Source organism: Coturnix japonica, chromosome 3 (assembly GCF_001577835.2).
Source record: "Coturnix japonica isolate 7356 chromosome 3, Coturnix japonica 2.1, whole genome shotgun sequence".
Taxonomy (NCBI): Eukaryota; Metazoa; Chordata; class Aves; order Galliformes; family Phasianidae; genus Coturnix; species Coturnix japonica.
In genome coordinates this window covers 35,251,857-35,273,389 of record NC_029518.1, presented here as the reverse complement: position 1 = coordinate 35,273,389, position 21,533 = coordinate 35,251,857, and the positions used below count along the sequence as shown (strand labels likewise).

General features: G+C 35.9%; 1 protein-coding gene across 9 annotated transcripts in view; it reads right to left on the bottom strand.

The window, feature by feature from the left end:
• The window catches only part of SIPA1L2 (signal induced proliferation associated 1 like 2), a 131,000-nt gene that overhangs the window by 33,661 nt on the left and 75,806 nt on the right, over positions 1–21,533 (bottom strand). For 6 of the 9 annotated variants that reach the window (XM_032443332.1, XM_015857876.2, XM_015857870.2 and 3 more), the window contains 5 exons: positions 8,479–8,736; positions 5,465–5,548; positions 3,874–3,974; positions 3,370–3,476; positions 901–1,289 (listed from right to left, as the gene is read on the bottom strand). In XM_032443332.1, the coding sequence (XP_032299223.1) occupies positions 901–1,289; positions 3,370–3,476; positions 3,874–3,974; positions 5,465–5,548; positions 8,479–8,736 (939 nt within the window). The remainder of the gene's footprint in view (positions 1–900; positions 1,290–3,369; positions 3,477–3,873; positions 3,975–5,464; positions 5,549–8,478; positions 8,737–21,533) is intronic. The other 3 variants (XM_015857871.2, XM_015857875.2, XM_032443333.1) reach the window with 1 other exon arrangement.

Here is a 21,533-nt window from a genome sequence, read left to right as displayed (position 1 = left end):
CATTGCAAATTATGAACAATTAAAAACTCAGTGTCAGACCAGCTGGAAAATATACATGGGATGTGGCAGTAGATAGCACTAAAATCTTAACTTTCTTGCTCCGCTTTGAACATTACAGTATTGCAACATCACATCTATATAATGAGATTTTAAAAAAATAATATAAGCCTTCAGGTGCTATAAAGATGATGTCAGCTTTTGAAACAAACTGTAAAATCATTCATCACTCCAGGATAATTTGAAAGATGTTGAAGAAAAGTTTAAATAATACGATCAGGTCACATATTGCAAGTCGAAGATTGTCTTGTGGTGAAAGGATTTGGTACACAGATTAGAAGCTGAACATTGCTACTGCAAAGTGGAATTGGTCAGTCCTAACATGAGTTGTCACCTCAGTGATAATTGCTTCTTTGTAAATGCCTGAGTAAACTCACTTAAAATCTATATAAATCTATATGTTTTTTAATCATTTTTAGAGTAATCTATGGCATGTTTGTTCCAAATAAGAGAGCAGCATAATACTTAATAGCTGCATGAAATCTTAATTATGAATGCAGCCACACAAGTGCTGAAATCACATACTTTAGCCATCAGAAATTGATTATAGCCCTCTATGATGAAGTCCCAGAAAAAGAGCATATTTCTTCCTAATCTGTAAAACTAAATTTCAACACGTACAAAGCAGAGTAAATGCGGAGCTTCTACATTATCACAGTTGTGGTGAAAGCTTAGTATGAAAGTATGCACCTACCTTTCCTATCAAAACTATACTATCAGTCAAAACTACCTCCCATAAAAAACAAAGAAAATAACTACAACAACAACAACAAATCTCTGAACAACAATCTATAAACCAAAACCACTGATTTATAAGATTTATAAGACGTATAAAACACATACCTGGAATGAGAAGAGATTTCACTGAGGTCTCCCATACTTCCTTCAGCCGTATGACTGGCAGAAATAGCAGAGGCATAGCTATGAACAGCATACATCTTAGCTGGATCCTCATCTAGCCCAGGAGTTTCAGAAGACTCGGTCCATTGCTCAGTACGACAATGCACTCCGGACCTGCTGCCAGCAAGATGCAGGGGGGCCAGAAGAGGAGCAGACATACAAGGAGCTGTATCAATTCCACTGTCAGTTGAAGCTCCTTTTATATATGTTAATCCAAGCAGCTCAGGATCCATAAGATCTCCAGAACCAAAGTGTTTTTCATCACTGTTGCTGGATGTATTGCTAGATAGGGTATTGCTGCTTGAGTGGCTTGAACAGCTTTTATCTCCAATCTTAACAGCAAGAGGAAAACAAACAAAAAAGAAACACCTCAAGTTAAATGGTGAACTCTTAATTTTCATACAAATTACTGATTTTGTGCCATTCAAAGATTATTGTTTTTTACAGTATGCTATAACTATAAAGTATGAAAAAAGAATGACACAACTTGTTTCCATTAAATAATTGCACAATTGGCTAGACAGGCTAAAAGCTGATGTGGATAGGACTAGAAGGAATGGCCTCAAGTTGTGCCGGGGGAGATTCAGGTTGGATATTAGGAAAAATTTATTCTCAGAAAGTGTGGTCAGGTGCTGGAATGGACTCCCCAGGGAGGTAGCTGAGTCATTGTCCTACATTTAGGTGTGGTACTAAGGGATGTGCTTTAGTGGGGAAATATTGGTGGTAGGTGGACAGTTGCACTAGACAATTTAGGAGGTCTTTTCCAACCTTGGTGATAATATGAGACAGCAAATAAAAGTTAATACTAGACACTACTTCCATCTTATATTGCAAATCATAAGATCACACTTGAATTTTTTGATTATAGGACTTGCTTAACATCCATAAAATTGAATTTCTGGAAAGTTGAAACAAGCATTTGCTACAGCAAGAAGCATTCATAATTGTTTAAACAATTTCTGCTGCAAGTCTGAAGAACACTGGAGAATGAATTATTTGGCTTTTTCTCATTGCAGGTGAAATACACTGTTTACTGAATCAAATCCAATGGCTGCTTGAACTGCAGCCAAGTGCAATGTATGTGAACCAGATGAAAGTAACTTAAGTAATAGGCCTCCAAACTAAGTATGGCAACTGAAGTGTAAGAATTATGCCACACATTTGTGTCAATAAAGTATTCATGCTTTGTTTTGTTTTTCTACAAAGTGATTTTATAGAATCTTGGATTGACTTATCTTTGTATTATCTTTGAGTAGCCACAATAAGGACAGATGGGCTTCTATTAGGTAGAACATAAGTTGGAAGGGAGACTAACTCTATTTTTTATCTTTCATTTTTTAATGAGTTCTTCCTCCTAGCAGATGTATATAAACATAGTTCTTGCTCTGTAACTGTAAAAGCACTTTAGAAAGATAGACTCCAAAAATAACATTCCTATTCCATCTGGGAATTAACATGCCTCAAAAGTTGAGAAAATTATTTTTTCAAAAAAGTAAGGGTTATATTTGTATTTATAATAACCCTTACAAAATGGCTCTGACCTTAAAAACAATAGAACAACTGACAAATATACAAATGAACAGTTTTTCCAAGGAGCTAATTTGTGAAGTGTCCGGCAAAAAAGCACTTCTCTTTCTACTGTAAATGTAAAATGGAACCAAAGTGGAAAGGAACAGAAAAAGAAAAGGTCAAAGTCATTAAATCAGTCTCTGAAGAGACAGAGAATATATGAACCCTCCCAAAGATTTCCTGTATGCCATTGAATGTACATGCTTAGGCACCCCTGACTCTGCAAGTAGCTCCATATCTGGCCAACATCTATAGATACAGACATCTTGAACAGTTCAAAGTTCACCACAGCTCAGGATCATTTTATCCATTTCCTTGTGCCATGAGAAATTTTTGTATAAAAGCTCAGTGTGACCCTAATTCTTATGTGTTTCTAAGTATTGTGTAGTAGAGTAAGATTCAGAAAAAAAGAGTAAAATCAGGAGGAATATGATAATCATCAAAGGCCAAAAAAAAGAAGAAAGAAAGAGCTTGAGGGTATTAGGTAAGATTCATCTCACTTCTTTTTCCCTACATCAAATCTGATTTAAAAAAAAACAAAACAAAACAAAACAAACAGGATAGACGCTTAAATGTTCCACTGAGCTCTTGTATGTTTACTGTGTGAACTTCACTGGCTATCCCATAGCTGGCAGTTATATGGCAAACTGAGTTGAATAAAAAGGGGATGTACAGAAGAATGCTAAGGTTCCTTTGTAAGGTGATGACCATTTTTTCTGTTTTACAGCATATGACAAGTAAACAGTCTCATCTTATAACAGCCATCTTTATTGATTCCTATTTATCTTATCTTATTTATTTATTTATTTTGGAGTTTTGAATGACACTGAGGTAAAAACTTACATGTGAAAGTTTGTTTGGTGACTCCTTGCCGCTGCCATCTTTTTGTAAAGCCCGGTCTTTGTAGGAGCTGAGGATTTTGGTCGATGGTGCATGCCACTTGGTTTCTGCCATAAATAATTGTGTTTTAATTTCTGAATGCTAAAAAGATGAGTATACTGCACAAAGAAAAGAGCACATGGCTTAGCATCAGGTTTCAAACCTGTACACTGTTTGGAATCAAAGATGTGCAACTTTGCAGAATTATTAAAATCTAGATTTTAAGTGAAATTCAACCACTTATCCATCATTCATGATGCTTTCTGAAGTACAGGAGTAGTTTATCTGCATATCTAGATATCCCATACCATATTCTATTAGACTGTCTGTAACAGCTTCAGCTTTCACTGTCATATCGCCACTTTTTGGGTATAAAACTGTTACATCAGAAGGTGGCTGCACTTCAGTGAGTACTACAGTAGAAAGAACAAAGAACATTTGTTTTTGAGATGCGGTATTTGTTATTACCAGAATGTCTAGATCCTTCCAAACTTTCATCTCGTTCTCTGCCTCCTTCAATCTCCAGTGAGCCCGAACCTTGGTGTTCATGAAGCAAAGGGGATTGGCACCTTTTAACATAAGCAGAAAATTAAGCCGTTTGGTTTTATTCTAGAAAACCATTTACATGACAAACAACAACAGTTTCTACTCTTCAAAGCAAACATTTTGTAAAGTGGTTTGTTTAAGCACTCATTATTTCTCCCACCAAGCAAGTATAGTGACATTTCCAAACAATGAATAGACGTATTTACATACAATTTTCTCAACAGCACACTTAAGTCTTAAGTGTGAACAGACCATGATGACTTTGAGCTTTAAAAATAAATGCATTCTTGGAGCAAAGGGTTTTGCAGGGGATAACTATGGTTATGTATACTTAGCTGCTTAATAAACTAAGCCCTGGAGAAAACAAGAGTATTTTTGCAAGGTTTCACACTCAGAACATGTTTGCTTGATCAATTACTTTATATTTTGTAAAATTTGCTATTTCATTTTTGCATAACACTATGAATGATTGTCTGCACTCATTTCAGAATTAGATCTATTTGAAATTCTACAAATATTACAATTTGAAATACAAATTCTACTGTAAAACTTGCAGAAATTAGATTATTTCATAAAGCAACATAACAAAAATAAAGCCACAGTTAGTAATCCATGTGCTGGTAAAATGTCACCAGAGAGATTTTTATGCATATACAGTAATAAATAATAAATAAATACATTTTGATTGTTTGCACCTATTTATCTATCAGAGATTTCAGTGAATAATCTCCAAGATATTGCATCTATATCTGCACACAGAAACAGCTATGCCAAAGGAATGTTTCACATAGTCAAGATGATGCTTTCAATATTTACATTTCTTCTTACAGAGTTTCCAAAATCTTTATCATTGTCCTATCTAAATGCTGCCACATCCCACCATTTTATAACCACTGTCAGCTAAATTTGTACAACAAAGTGATTCATTTCAAGTAATGAACAGATTTTTTCACACAATATTTTTAAAACCTGAACAGCATGTTGGTCTTTTACTCACAGATAACTGATTTCTAAAACTTTCAGCACCAGTGCATGCAAACATGACATTTACATATTGCAACAGCCTTAAAGGGAGAAGAAATACCACTACTTTTTTGAGGAAAGACAATAGGGAATGGATGCCACTGAAACAAGAACAGTAGGAAATAAAACCTTACAAGACTATAATGATCATTTTAAAATTAAATATTCCCCCAGTGAAACTGGAGGAGGAGAAATTACTGTATAGTTTCAGTTCTGAGTTACCAGCTCATTTCTGACCCATTCCTGGGAAAGCAAAACTAAGAACTGTTTGTTATTTACCCAAAACTGTAAAATAACAGTTTGTTCCTAAAGAGTTAAGTAGTATGAGTAAAATTTTATCAGCATACAGATTAAAATACAGTAAACCTCAAGAGTCTTAAAAGTTAACTAATAGATTTCCCAGAGAAATTTACAGTATGCAACATCCAAATAAAATTTGTTTTGGAAAGAAGACGCATGGGAGATTAGAAAAATGAAATAAAATCAATACCCATCATATCCCACTTGCTGTCGCCATTGGCTGCTCCCACTGGGACCTGGGTCACTGGAGGAAGATTGGTTGCTTGGAGAACTTCTGTAATATTGACTAGAGTCATTAACAGTGCACTGAGTATTCATAGACTTCCAGACTTGAACTGTTTGTTTGCTGTTTTTTTGGTTTTGTTTGTTTGTTTTTTTTAATATACATTCATTATTACAAACAATGCAGATAAAATATTTATCCTTAATGTACATTCTTTTTTCAGAATTTTTGAAATACGTTACTTATTTAATGATTAATCGAGTATTTCCATTTTTTCTTCTGAACAAGTGGGATTACTCACAAGTCAGAGCAGCTGGATTAGACCTATAAATTAATGCATAGGAACCTCTGCCTTTCTGGGCAGCTGAAATGCAATGCTGAAATTTGTTTTTGATTACTCTCCAACTCTTCACTTTTGAGCGTATCAATCCATACCTCTGCAATTTCACTCAGCTACCTAATCTCAATTCTTATTGTTTTTTCAAGACTCTATGTAGGAATGAATATATATACTCAGGGAACACTTGGAAAAAGGTTGTTTTAGATTTAAGCGCCACACTTTCCCAAGGACATGAAGTTCAATAAGCAACTTTACAGTTCAGCTTGAAAATTTCAAAGACATATACTATTATATTTTGTCTAACCATCAAACACACATGATAAACACGTAGATGGTTGAGTGTCTAACTCTTCAGCATATCCTATTCTGATAGGCACTGACAGGACTGAGCCTTTCGCAATCAAGAAAATTATTCTGTAGGCTACAGCCGAGTCTCAGTTGCGTGTTCTTTCCTCTTGTTGCCAAGAATGTGGCACTTCTTGCACAGCTTTAAAGAATTGCTAAGTTATCATCCCATCCATGTCTAGCCTTCAAACTAATATTTAGGGCATTGTCTGCAAAACTGAGATACTGGTGTATAGAGACAAAAATCCAGATCTCAAAACTAATCCCCAGACAAGTGACTACTTATTAGCCTGCTACACAAAAAGTGGCAACAAAATTTGTTCTGTGGATGCCTCACACAGTTCCTTCACAGAACAATTGCATCTGTCTGATACTTGGAATAGATTCTGGACTCCAAGTGAAAGAACACGCTCATCTACCACCGTGACTCAAAGACTAAAGTACACAGAATCTTCTGGGTGTGAAAAGCCAGAAAGTGAGTCCAACTGAAGCTTCACTTTTAGGCACTTAAAAGAAGTAGATTTCAAACATATCTGTGTATTTCTCAAGGACAAATTACAGGAAAAACCCTCCTGAACACAAAAACATTTAAATTGCCTTCTCAAAGGACTCTCCCCAGGAGATCTAGGAGTACAGGTGTTCAGCTCCCAGTTTGTAATTTCATCTTGTGTCTGGGCACCTAACTTGTCACACGTCACAGTACTTAAACTGTAGCTGCTGATGTCTTTTGCTATATCTAGCCTTACAAAGCCTTTTGCTGTATCTACAAACATTTCTGTTGTTTCTTCCTCTTTTTATCTCTAAAAATAGCCCCTTTATCACAGACTTCAATGTTAGTCCATTCTCAGATCATCTGTGATAATTTCTTTCTTTTATCAACCCACTTTTCCCTGCCTTCACTCCTCTTCAATTTGACTAAAATGGCATTGCAGCTCCAACCCTCTAAAAACTCTTCATCATTTTTCTAGTCTGAATACAAATTCTCACATTTACAAGACCTTAAGTACTAATCAACCTTACTTCAAACTTGTTTTTTAAGCACATCTCTCTGTCAAGCTATTAACCATGCCTCTTCCTATGTGGAAAAGATCCTGCCAATTAGGAACATTTCATGTTTCAGACCCATACATCACAACTGATCACTTATCTCCCTTTTCGTTATTTATACTCTGAATCATGTCTTCCCCAGAATAGCTCTCATCCACTGCACTTGATTTGTTTAAGTAATTTAGAAATTTCTTCATGAGAAGAGAGAGCCTCTGTATTCTGAGCTTTTTATGTGCTATATAGAGAGTAAGAATTAAAATTTATGTTTGTGAACATTTTTTGGAGATGAGTAGCATTTCAGGAACCTTTCATTCTTTTCCTATTCATTCACATTTAGTATGCTTAACAAATACTCATCAAACCTGATGTATTTGAGGACATTCAATGTATTTTCTTCTTATTTTACCAAAAATTTCTGTAATGAGACATTAGAACTCTACTGCTAAGTAAGGTAGATAGTACAGCAATAACAGCATTTAAAGACTTCAGCCAGAAATTTTAAAGCTGTACAAGAATTGTACTTTAGGTTTTTATATAAATTAAGCTATTCCCAACATTTTCACTCCAGTGAAAAGGACATAAGCAGAAATAATGAAAACAATAAGGGACAAAGAGTACAGTTTTCCTAAATAGTTGAAGATGTATTTATAATTTTTAAAAATAAATTGTTTTCTTACGATTACAACTGAATTAGAACAGAGCTAAGATTTAAAGATACCAACCCATCACCTACCATACAACACATGTTCAAATCACAAGCTCTGCTTTGTTTAATTAAAAGCAAGGCAAAGCATAAGGACTAGTAATGAGTTACACAATCCTTTGAAACTATGCAAATAGTCTGGTAATGAGATTAAATCTTTCATTTTAAAACGATGGGTTCATTTTATTTACACTCATTATTTGCTTAAATAGGATCCCAAAAGGTGGAGGACAGGACATTGTTTAGATCAAAAAGTAATTAGAGTTTCCCACTTTATTGATTTGGGACTAAAAGGAAAGGTAGGCATCCTAATCAGTAGGATTCTCTTATAGTACACTCTCATCACAAACAACAGAAGTCATTTGTCTTATATAGAATTAACTATAACCAATTAATTCCCTCTCATTCAACCTCAGAATTATTGTTGAAACTCACAAAAATAAAACAAATGTTCAGAAGTTGTTTAAAATCAAGTACACCGAAATTCCAGAGAACAGAGATATCTAAAGCATATTAGGAAAATGACAGGCATTAAAGGTATACTACCTTGCACCATCTGGCAGTTTTCTATCAAAAGAAGTGCTGCGAGGAATGGCTGTCTGAGCCTGCTGGAGAAGCTGCTGGCACTGCAGTCTGTCAGATGTTCCTAGGATTGGAGAGGCACGAGAGAGAGGCTGCCCAGCGGGAGTCGGCACCCGATGCCAAGTGGTATTTCTTCTGAAAGGGGTTTTATACTCACATGGGGTGCCTTCACTGTCAAGTTTGTATTCCACCATGGGTATACGACAAAGTTCTGAACAACCCCTGTTGGATGAACAAAAATTATGATCAACTTCACTGGAGAGAACAGAAAAAACAATCTTGTATTCAGATGTACAGGCATTTTTCTGGGGGTGCCTAAAGGTGTTCTTATAGCATTGTGCTGCCCTATGCATGCTTCAAAGCTATCATGCCAACCAGGCGGGAAACGTTAAAATAGAGTTTTGACCTCTCTCATTTATCTTCAAAAAAAGAAAATATTAAGCTTTTATGTATTAACGTGAAGCAAGAGTACCTCTCCTCTGAAGACAGGCTGAGGGAGCTGGAATTTTTCAGTATGGAGAGGAGAAGGCTCTTGGGGGACCTCATTGTGGCCTTCCAAAACTTGAGGGGAGCTTATAAACAGTAGAGAGAGATCAACTTTTTTTTCAGAGTGTGATAGCGTGGAGGGTGAATGGCTTCAAACTAAAAGTAGGGAGATTTAGGTGTGATGTTAAAAGCAAATTCTTTACTCAAAGTGTGGTGAGGCACTGGCACACACTGTGGATGCCCCATCCCTGGAGGCATTCAAGGCCAGGTTGGATAATCCCTGGGCAGCCTGAGCTGCTGGGTAGCATCCCTGCCCACAGCACAGGGTTGGAACTAGATGAGCTTAAAGGTTCCTTCCAACCCAAGTTGTTCTATAGTTCTATGATTAAAGTTTCACATAATAAGAACTAGTAGAAATAAAGCATTCAGAAATCAGCAAACATCAAGTTCTTCAATAAAAGCTTTTTTGTTGTTGTTGTTTAAATTTCTTAAGTTCAAACAATTCCTTATTGTAAAATTTAAATATATGAAACTACAAAACATTTTTTATGCTTTCCAGCAATCTAGACATTTCTTAGTGGTATTGAGAATTATCCTTTATAATCTGTCCTGTTCCTACTAACTACACTGTGACGTCAATGATTTAGTAGCAAATAAGCATTTTTTTCCATGTATTTCTAAACAGTACTTTGTAATATCTTGCTGGGAGTCTCCATTCTGAGAAGACAAACAGTGAAGCAGAAGACAAGAGACAAGACAGAAAGCTTACAACTTTGGTTTGTACACGTTTGAATATTACTAGCATTCCAAGAAAGCTCAGATAATATTAGTGAGAGTATTGTCCAAAAGATCAGTCTGTACTGATCTTTTGGGGGTATTTTCTGCAGACTTTAGCTGGACTTGTATTAACAATAATTGTTTCACCAATTCATTAACAGATACTATCAATGGTTACCACTGCAGTAATATCTCACATTCTCACATATAGTATCTATTATTTCTCTGCTTGATAGACAGTAAGTACTAATTTAATTCTATGAACACCCTAAAAAATTCTATTGCCACACATCAAATTAAAGCAAGAAACAGTCAAAATTCACTGCTCTGTCCTTAAGCTTGGTCTTAATTAAACTTTGCTTTTGTTGAAAACTCAACATTCATCATTTCTGACTTAAGTAAAAACGCTTAGAGAAATTGTAATAGAATGTTTATAAAGCGTTTACAGTCTTAACCCTGAAAATACTTGGGGACAAATGACTTAATACAAATACATGGTGCAGATTCATATAGATACTGCCCCTCAAGGCTTCTGAACAAAATCTTAAAGTAATATCTTCACTCCCAGTGCTTCAGTAAGAAGATCAAAATTAGGTATTATAAAAATGCTAGCAATGTTATTCAAGGCTGTTGAAAAGAAGATGTGTGTAACTGTAACAATTGCACTCCACAGATTCTGTATCTACCCAGTGAAAACCACCCAATGCTTTTGGCTGCTGAATTTTATGGTATTAGAATAGGAAAAGTGCTTATCATGCGGCATAGTCTCAGAGTCCAAAACAGGTAAAGAAACACTGAGGGTGAATATCAGTAGCTAGTGCAGAGCAAAGATGCTGTGATAATGATGAGATAAAGAAGGGTCACTAGAATACTCTAAAATAGAACTCAGAATTCCTGATTTTTCAGGGTTATTCTGTGGTTAAAATAAACAAACAACAACAACAATAAAGAACAAAACTTGACAGTAAAAGTTCATTTGCAAACTCTGATGATGTAGTTGGACATAGAATTTCTTGTCTTACTTTTAACAAAATCTAAAGAATCATGCTAAAACTGTACATTAAAAGAACATTATTTTTGCAAGCTTAAGAACTCAGAAGGTAAGAAATCTCAAAACTAATTTTGCATACAACTTTATTCTCTTTAAGTCAGTGGAGTGAAACAATATATTTATTACTTCGCTTTTAGCAAAGAGCTCTTTATCACATTCCATGCATATAAAGATCAGAATTCACTGGGGAGATGCTGTTCAATATGTAATTATCACTATGATTGAATGTGTTAGATATTCAGTTGCATTTCTGCACTGATTTATGATGAGAAATTATTTGCTAGCTGTATAGTTTCACTGGGTATAAAACTCATTTCTTTCCAGCTCCTGTGATCACAGAGTATCAGAGAATGACTTTCTGTTTTTAGCTTACTTATGGAGGTAAAAAGACCTTAACAGTCTGCTACCAAAGAAGAAATGGAGCTACAGAGAAACCAATATTATAAAATAATCAATTAATTTCAGAAGACCAATTTGATACACTTAATAGCCTCTCCCATCTTCCCTGCATGAATTTCACATTTATTCATCTACCACTTCAAACCAGTTCATTTAACATTGTTTGACACTTCTGAAAAGTTATGGAGCACATATATCAGACTACTAAAATAACGAACCATGTGGTAAAGACAAGTTAAGCAAATTGCATAGAATTGCACAAACATTTATACTGGAAATAGAATGAACTTCTTCAGTGTCATATTCAACTTCTCATATCCTAAGACCGTCTTTGTCTTCCTAAGATTCCCCACATTATTACTATGTGCAACAAATGAGACCAACATCTAAGTCACAATAGCCTCTAGCAGTGCAACCTTGATTCATTTCCAAAGCAGTGCCACAACATTATGTGAACACAGAAGGTTCTCAGATAAAAAAAACACCAAACAAAACAGACAAAAACACAAAAAACCCCATAAGATTGATTATTCAATTAAAGACATTCATAAAACCTTACATACAAAACAAACAGAACAAAGAATGTGCAGATGATAAAGCAATGTTAATATTAGGTTAGCATGCTGTGCAATTTTTCATGCAGTCATGTTCATTATTTGAATAGGAAGTTCAACAATTAAGTAGGCAACTATTTCAATCATTCCTCTGTTGACTTCTATGTATTATTTCATTCATTTCTTCATTCCCATAAATCTTAAGTGTTAGAAACAAAACATCTCCTCTCTGACTTTAATTATTAGGATATTGATTTCACAGTTTGTCTTAGTAATTGCGAAAGGCAACTACTGTTCTGTCCCTCATTAATTACTTTGCAGAGTTTATCTAAAGTGCTGTAAGAACAACCATGAACTCTGACAGCAAAATAGATTTTACTACTATTAGTTTGACTTAGCTTGCTAACTGAATCCCTATAACATGATATAAGAACAGACAACAAGTTCTCCATCAAAGAAGATTATTTCCAGTGCCTTCAAACAAGTATGTTTACTACACTAAACAGTACAGTATTTATCTAAAGGACAAATTACAATGATAGAAGATACTGTTTCTGACCCAAAAAAAAATTTAGCTATGGTTATCTTGTATGAAAAATAACCGATGAAATTAAATGCAATTTCCTATAAAACCCTTTGTCAGACCATTATCTAACTCCTATTTATAAAATCACAACTTATTCCACTGGATAAAAATTACAAATTTGTGCTTGTATGCCATGATATATTTACGTAATTAATTTTTAAACTTCCAAAATTCACTTTAAAGAGCAAGTAAAGACAGATCTGTATCTGAAGATCTTTAAAATCTTATTTTAAAATAACATTGTTGGGCTCATAAAATACATACAATGAAAATGTTACGCTCAGTTTCCAAAGTTATAAAAGTCTAGAGATGAAAGGATACGAAAAGCACTGCTTGATCTGGTAAACAATCATGCAGACATTAGTTTAATTACTTGAAAAAGTGATTTTAGGGTAAAGTTATTTTAACACGTGTCAATGGCATTTGGGGGTGTCAAGAACCAACAAAATCACGGTCTTTCACTTTCAGATTTCATTCATCCTTATGGATAATTTGTTAGCACAACAACAAAACTGTAATAACTGGTTACAATTAAACATTAGGTGAATGTGTTGCAGACCTGAACTACTAAAGGGGATGTAGGGATTAAAAGATATTTGTTGGTGTTCATCAGTTTTATTGCAATGACAAAGTTTCCATTGCCACCACCATTTCAAACCAAAATATATACTCTTGCCCAATAAAGAGACATTATGTATATGTATCAGTACAATAACTACTTGCAATCCTTCAACTCAAACTGTGAAAGTTATCTCTTCTATTACTGTGTATGTTTGTCCTTATTCTATAGCAATTCTTGCGCTTACCACACATCTATTAAATCCGCATGATAAAACACATTATTTTCATATAATTTTAGGGATTTGATTAAAAAGCAGAGTTTATTAGCTTAGTTTTTCTTAGACTTGTTGTGCAATTAAGTAAGATACACACATGCTTTCCTTTCTGTGAATCTCTGAAGTAGATCCCAAAGGTAATCCCTGAACTCTATTGACTCCCTACATCAACTACAAAGCAAGCTCAAGATATTGGATAAAATCCAAATGGCCAGAGACAACGTACTTGGTAAAAAAATGTAATGGAGAACACTCCCAAGTTATGACATCTAAGAAGTCTATTAGCAATAGACAGGTGTCAAACAAGGAAAAAATACCATTTGAAAAGTATTAAATGAGTTTTAGTTTAAACCAATTTCTTTACACAACAGATGTACGCAACTGCTTAAGGCAAGCTCGGGCCATAGGGCTGCTCTCACTTTTTCTCTCCTAGTTTTTGGGGGATAATAACTGTCTGGTTAGCCCTTCTCTGAAGAGCTGAAACTGACATTCTCTCCTTTATGAAAGGAGAGAAAAAAAAAGTTTGTTGTCTTTTGATCTTTATTACAGAATCTTGCCTTAGCAAGCTGACAAACAATTCTGAAGCTTCTTAAAAGCCTCTGTGCCCAAAATGTTGTATGAAAAAAAACAGGAGGAATATCAACAGGACACATGCATTGAATGAAAGGAACTAGCTAGCAAATAAAAAATGGGAGAAAAAAACCAGAAAGCAACCATGGTGTTTGACTCCATTGAGCAATCAGTGAGGCAGTAACAATCCTTGCAATTTCCACTGATGGAAAGTGGTACAGAAAAACAGCAAGACACATCTCCAGTTCCCAGAGAATAAGAAGATGAGCACATCTGAAGATAACAGTTATGGGGGGTAAAGGCTTGAGTAACTATTGGCAAGAAGTAAGAATCACTGAGAAAAACAGAACAGATCTTTGTGACATTAAAGAGAAACAGTTTCAAAATTAACCAGAAGTCTGTAAGAAGATTTGGAAAACCCAGAGTTGGGATTCTTCTAGGATGAAGAATTTATATTATGTTCCATATTATGAAGTAGAAAATTTAAGTAACAAAGAGAATAAATGAAGAACCACCTAGAGACCTAATGTTTTGAGTTCAGAATGAAATCTGATTTTGAATTTATCTTTAAGATAGTTGAGATACAGGATTAAGATGTAGACCCCCATTTTCAGGAGAGACTTGAATCAGTCATGAGCAAAATGTTATTCAGGACCCTGAATTTCAGGAGAACCGGCTTCAGGCTGTTAAAATAATTGTTGGATGAGATCCCCCAGGAAACCGTCCAGAGGGACGCAGCAACAGAATAGAGCTGGCAAGCACAAGATGCTTTTCTGAGATCAGAAGAGCTCTTCATCCCATAGTGTAAGAAATGATACAGAGCAGAAGGGAAAGCAGTCTGACTGAGCAAGAACTTGATGGTCAGGCTGAGGGAAAAAAAAGTATAAGCAGTGGAAGCAGGGATGGGTGGCCTAGGAAGAATATAGGGATGCTGTCCAGATGTGCAGGGATGGAGTCAGGAAAGCCAAGGTGCAGATGGAATTGAACTTGGTGAGGGATGTGAAGAAAAACAAGAAGGGATTCTTTAGATACATTGGGCAGAAGAGACAGGCAAAGGAGAGTGTACCCACTCTGATAAATGAAAACAAAGAGCTGGCATACTCAGTCATGCAGAATACTGAGGTACTTAAGTTCTTCCCCTCAGTCTTCATGGTCAGCCAGACGTCTCACCTCTTTTGCATCCTGGAAGCACTAAGAAGTGGGCAGGGATCGAAATTCCTCCTATTCTAAGACCAACACCAAGTCACAAGGTTGAATGTGTACAAGACTATCAGGCCAGATTTCATGCATCCCAGGGTTCTGAAGGAATGGGTTGATGTGGTTGCAAAGATGCTCTCCATCATACTTAAAAAATCATGGCCACGAGGTGAAGTCATCGGTGACTGGAAAAAGGGAAACATCACTTCCACATTGAAGAAAGGGAGAAAGAGGACATGGGGAACTACACGCTGGTGAACCTCACCTCTGTGCCCAGGAAGATCATCAAACAGATCCTCCTAGAAGAGATGTTAAGGTACAGGTGAGATGTGGATGTGAACCGAGACAGCTAGCACAGCTTCACCAAGGGAAGATCATGCCTCACCAATCTGGTGGCTTTCCATGATGGAGTGACACCATCAGTGGACAAAAGGAGGGCAAATGATGGACTTGTGCAAGGACTTTGATAAGCACCGCATCCTTATCTCTAAATTTGAGAGAGATGGATTTGAAGGGTGGGCTATTACATGGATAAAGAATTGGTTGGATGGCCATAGCCAGGGTCCTTCGACATTTTTGATTCTTTACTTCATTGGGAGGATAAATGGTATTTTTCAAGGCAGTTTCCCACAGCAAGCAAAAAGACTTTCAATTAATATCTCCTGAATTCTTTGAGATAGAATCAAGACACTGAACTACAGATGACAACGAAGCTATCAACAAATTACAGCAATTGCAAGCAGCATAGTAATCATCTAGAGTGATAGTACCCCAATCTTAAGATCAGTTCAGTGAAACACAGTTTTCAAGGTATATTTTAAACTTTGCTATGTGAAACTTTCCTCCATTTCTTTTACAAAAGAAAAATGACAGACTGACCATACTTCTGATAGAGAAAGATAAAAATCCCTCAATCATACTCTAAATGGTTATGTGTATTTTACTTTGACTGATGTACGAAGGGAACAAGTTGAAGCCCGGAGCTTCTATCAGTTACAGTACATACATAAAGTATGGTCTAGATGCATGCATAGTGATATCAATTGAAAAGTGTCAGACTCACAGAGATGTAATCAGTGGTATGGTTGAACTAAATGACTATATCTAGTGGTGAACCTTGGGGTTCAATATGGAGTCCAATCCTGTTTAACATCTTTATTAATGATCCAGATAGGGGTACAGAGTATGCACTTAGAGACTGCTGATATAAAACTGGGATGAGTGTTTGATACCCCAAGATGGTTGTGATGCCATTCAGATGGATTCTCAACAGGTTGAAGAAATGGGCAGAGAAGAAACTCCTTAGTTTAACAAAGGAAAATGCAAAATCTAAGTGAGCTAGAACTTTTCAGCTAGAAAAGAAAAGGCACATGGCTAGGGAAATGATGGAATTTGATCAGTGTATAAGAAAACTTGATAGAAGGATGAGACCTGGACAGAGTCAGGCTCGTTTCTGTTGTGTTTAGGTGCCACTGCACTCAAAACAAACAGAGAAGGTTCCCTCTGAACATGAGGCACTTTTGCATAAGATTTGTCTTTTTATTTTACTAGTGAAATGTGAACAGTGAAGTTGTGAAGCCTACTTCCTGGAGATATTATGAGGAGAGGCTAAGAAAGCTGGGGCTGTTTAGTGTGGGGAAAAGGAGACTGAGGGGAGGCCTTATCGCCCTCTTACAGTACCTGAAAGGTTCTTACAGTGAGAGTGGGGCAGGTCTCTTCTCACTAGTGACAAATGACAAGATGAGGGGAAATGGCCTCAAGTAGCGCCAGGGCAAGTTTAGGTTGGATATTAGGAAGAACTTCTTTACAGAAAGGGTAGTTAGGTACTGGAATAGGCTCCCCAGGGAGGTGGTTGAATCGCCATCCCTGGTTGTTTAAGAGCCGTTTGGATGTGGTGCTCAGGGATATGATTTAGTGTAGGGTTTTTAGAGTTAGGGTTCTGGTTAGGCTGCGGTTGGGCTTGATGATCTTCAAGGTCTTTTCCAATCTGGGTAATTCTATGATTCTATGATATTCAACTGCATACACAACCTTCTCTAGGTGGCTCTACCTGAGCAAGGGAGGCTGGACAAAAAGACTTCCAGAGGTTCTCAGCCTCAATCATTTTATCATTATGTGAATGTGTAAGTTTGACTAAATCAAATACAGGAGAAAATTGTGCATACATTTTTTCTTTGCCACCATTTGCAAATGATAATAAAACGAGAAAGCTTTAAATCATATAGAAGGGATATAATATAAACCAGCAGGAGGAGACAATTTTATCTTGAGTCACCAAGATTCTTTTGAAATTAAGGAAAAAGGTTTACTTCATCAGAAAAAATACCCAGTAAAGTTGCCCAGTAGATCAGCTGATAGCATTGAATGCTACACTAACATTGTACAGATACACGTAAGTGCAGATATATAGCTGGAGTTTCTTAGATATTTATGAAGTACACACACACAGACACACTGACATTTTTTCCTCTATTCTTTGTGGTTAAAATAAATGAATTAAAACACATCAAATACTTTTCTTATTAAAAAGCAAATGACTCTCACTGAAGTATTACATCTTTCCCAAGTTACATAGTTTCCAGCTTTGGAGTTTTTGAATCTATGACTAGATAAAGCCCTCTATAACCTGGAATGACTTCATTGTTGTTCTGGTTTTGAGAAGGCCGAACCAGATAATCCATTCTACCCTGAATTATTCTGTGTTCCCATGAATGACAAGTTTTCAATGAAGTAAAGATCAAATCAGCCACAATTTCTGTAGAGAAGTTGCACATTCCAACCCACATATATCATATCCATCTTGGATCCTTAAAGAATATTGTGTATAATATTAGGTACATACGCCCCAAGGTATTTGCAACCAAAAAAAATCCTCTGCTGATCCAGAATTGAGTAAGCAATAAATTAAGTTTCAAGACACAAACAATATGTGGTGTCTCAAGGATTTTTTTCAATCACGTTGAATAACAGAAGAATTAAAAGAACTTCAAAGTCCGGTTTACACCTCTCCATAGAAGCTTTGCGGTTAGTACTTCCCTTTTTATTTCTAGCCTACAGTAACTGTATGAAACTTCAGCAATTATAAATAACTCCTGCTATGAGTTCAATTCATAACTCAAGTGTGAGTAAAACTCAAAGACATTTTTTCTTGGATCAGAAACATGATAAGCACCGTACAATTCCTTTCAATTTTCTACCTTTTTATCTCACGCTTCTTTTGTTAGATCATTTCTGGGTAGAGGACATACGTTATATTGCCAGGATTTTCCCTTGTTTTGATGCACACCAAAGTAGAAAAAGATGCGAGTTGAATGAAGTTTCGGCTCACTGAGGATTACAGCAATGCTGCATACTTATCCCCACTTTCTCAAGCATGATGGATTTAGGGCAAGATCTTAAAATGCAAATTGTAGGTACAAGCAAAGGTCAACTTCACAAATTCTTTTCTTTAAAAACTATACTGAGGACAATGAAACAAAAGAAAAGTGACTTTTCTTTTTCAATGAGGAAGTATTTCCCCTTTTTTTCAGTACAAAACCAAACTTTTATTTTTTATGGCCTGGTACATAGACAGTAAGCACTGTTCTATTCCATATAGTCTAAGCTCTATGGTTTGCTGCTGCTGTCACCTTTGTGAAGGCAGGAGTGGCAGACACTTCACAGTGATGGGAAGAGCCAGGTCTTACTGAGGTCTTACTGAGACACACATTATTAGGAAATGACTCAGCCCAGGGATCAAGAAAAGCAAAAGCGGCCTACAAACTATTCCACCAGCTCACGGCAAAAAAGCCCTTGAGATCTGAACTCTACCACTAAGTTAACTTTTCCATAATTCTTAAACTCTTTTTTTTATCCAAACATTCAATACTCTGCTGGTTATCTGTTACTTAAAGGAACCTTAAAAACACAACTGTCTGATGTGCTCACAACCATTTAAGAACAAGTAACATAACTGGAAAGCACCGAAGGTCATTACATTTACTTTGCACATAAAAGTTTGCAAGATTCAAAAGAAGAAATTAACCTCAGAAGAAATGCAGTAGTGTTTAATAACAGCTCCAAGGCAGTTTGAGTTACAGGTACAAAAATATTTCCATTCTCAAAATTACCAGCACAACAACAGGGAAAAAAGAGCCTGTTCAGAAACAAGTGGAAACTACCACTGCTACTTCTCCTCCAGTGATTGCACTTGGACTATTGCTTCCCACCCTGGAATTTCAGTGGAAATTTTACTTTAAGCTTTATTCACTTTCTAAACTTTCCAGAAATCGTTTCTTAATCACTTTTGATAGATAACTGAACTCAAACACATTAGGGTCAATGTAGTACAAAATACTCTAACTGAACACAACAGTCTAGAGTTTGAAACAGATTTACAAGTACTTGAATTCTTTGATTGGATTTGACTGATTAAGGAGATAGTGTTCTTGAGCATTACTGGGACAGCACAGTGTAAAAAAATTAGAAGTGAATGTTGTTATTCTCTTGTTAAATTATGTATAATTTTAGATACTGTGCCGCAGTAATATTGACAACAGAAGAACACATCAACAATTCTGAAGGGAAAGATACCAGAAATAAATATGACACAAGGATATTTATTCAGATCTGAGCATACTGACAACCATGTTTGCTCTCAAATTCTTTAAATTAAAAAGCAGTATATCTTTCAAATACTCATTTATCCTTTCTAACTGAATATCAGCTCAGTGCCATGTAAATAATTACAACTTCTCTATTTGTTCATGATAATTTAATTGTTGGAGCCATCTGAAAAGAGTAGGAGCTCTGTCTCAAATTCATTAACTCCACAGGATAGCAACATGAAGTCCTTACCCCATGATCGCTTTTGCATATATTCCTATCAAGACTATAGGGAGAAGGATGTACCTTAAGTAACAGAATACACGTAGGGAGTAAAATTTCCCTCCATTTTCCTAACCGTTCTGTGACATTCATTTCTAACATTTGAAATAGTTTCATGCTAAAAAGATATTTAGTAGCAAAAAAATAAAGTAATCATCGTTAGTAGCTCCTTGCAAATTTTCTCAGAGAATATTTGACTACAGAGATTAAAGCTCTTTGAGTAGCAAATGTCTCATGGGTGGAAATGTGTTTTAGCTTTGCTGATTGTACTAAAACAGAGGTAGATACTGAGAACAGACAATTGGCATACAATTACACAGTGAATATAACCTACATCAGGACACATTTAATCCTGCAAAGGGGGTGCTTTTTGTTTTGTGGAACCACTGATTATACTCCCAAGCCAGAATATTCTACAGGTGGCCCCTGTACAATTGGTAGAATCATGATTCAATTATAATTTGAACATCCTGCCTTACTTAGCTACAAGGGAAAGGTTTCCAAGCCTAGATTCTAGATTGCATTTGTAATCCACATCACTTAATTCTCTCACACAAGCCATTAGGATTTACATTAAGTTTTAGAGGGGTCCCAGGATTGGTGATACGTAATTACAGGCAGTCAGCACATGTAATAAGAGCTTTGACACAAGGATTGAATTGAACCTCAGAAGTTATTTCATCAGCTAGTAAGGAAATGAAGGAAGTGTGACATGCCATTTTGCAAAACTGACTGGTAATAGATTATTTAGATTATTACTTGAGGCATGAATAATCTTGGTTGTTGAGATTTTGTGGGATGCTCTTTTTTAATAAATCCAGTGAACAAGTTGCCATCAAAAATGATCCTAATCACATCATAGCCATTATTCAACACCTCCAACAGAAGGTGGAGGATGTACTTGAAGTTCAGCCTCACTAGTGCCAAATACAGATGCCTTTTTTTCCTCCCACAATGTTTCAGGTCACATTCGCTAATATAAACTGCCGGTCTTATTATTTGGTATCGATATCACTTCCTGTCTATTTATATTACAAACATTTGGGTCAGGAAGCTCAAAACTTTTTGTTTATCAGATGCTTTTCAAACTAGGTGACCAAGAGCACTTCACATGGTTTGGGAAGTTAAAGGGGAAAATGAGGGGCTTTCTGTTTCAGCAAGAAACTGGAATTTGAGAAATATTCATCAATGCCTCTTTTCCCTATTTTATACTACAGAGACAAGGCTGAAAAGCACAGAAAAATACTTCCATGTGCTCTTCACATTTTTGAATAGAGATAGTTTTTAGAAAAAAAAATCTTTTTCGTTAGTAATTAGTTACACAGTTGACAAATATGCAAAAAATTTATAAACAAGAACAGCTTTTGCAGATCTTTCCCAGTTTGGTGGCACTCCTTAGTTAAAACTCCTACACACAAGACAGAGTGCCATGTATCTTATGCTGATTTGGAATGTTAACATTTTATTTCTAAACACGTAACTAAGATATAAACAATTCATACAGTACATACTTTTCTATCAGAGACTAAAAAATACACACTTTACCTTCAACATAATAGGATCAGCTCATTAAGCTCATATTCTGCAAACAGCTTGGAAACATATACCAAACAAGCGAGTGAAAATTCATACCCAGAAGCAGATGGTGAGAATAGCAAAGCTAAGCAAAGAGATGCTTAATTGCAACTAAGCAAAAC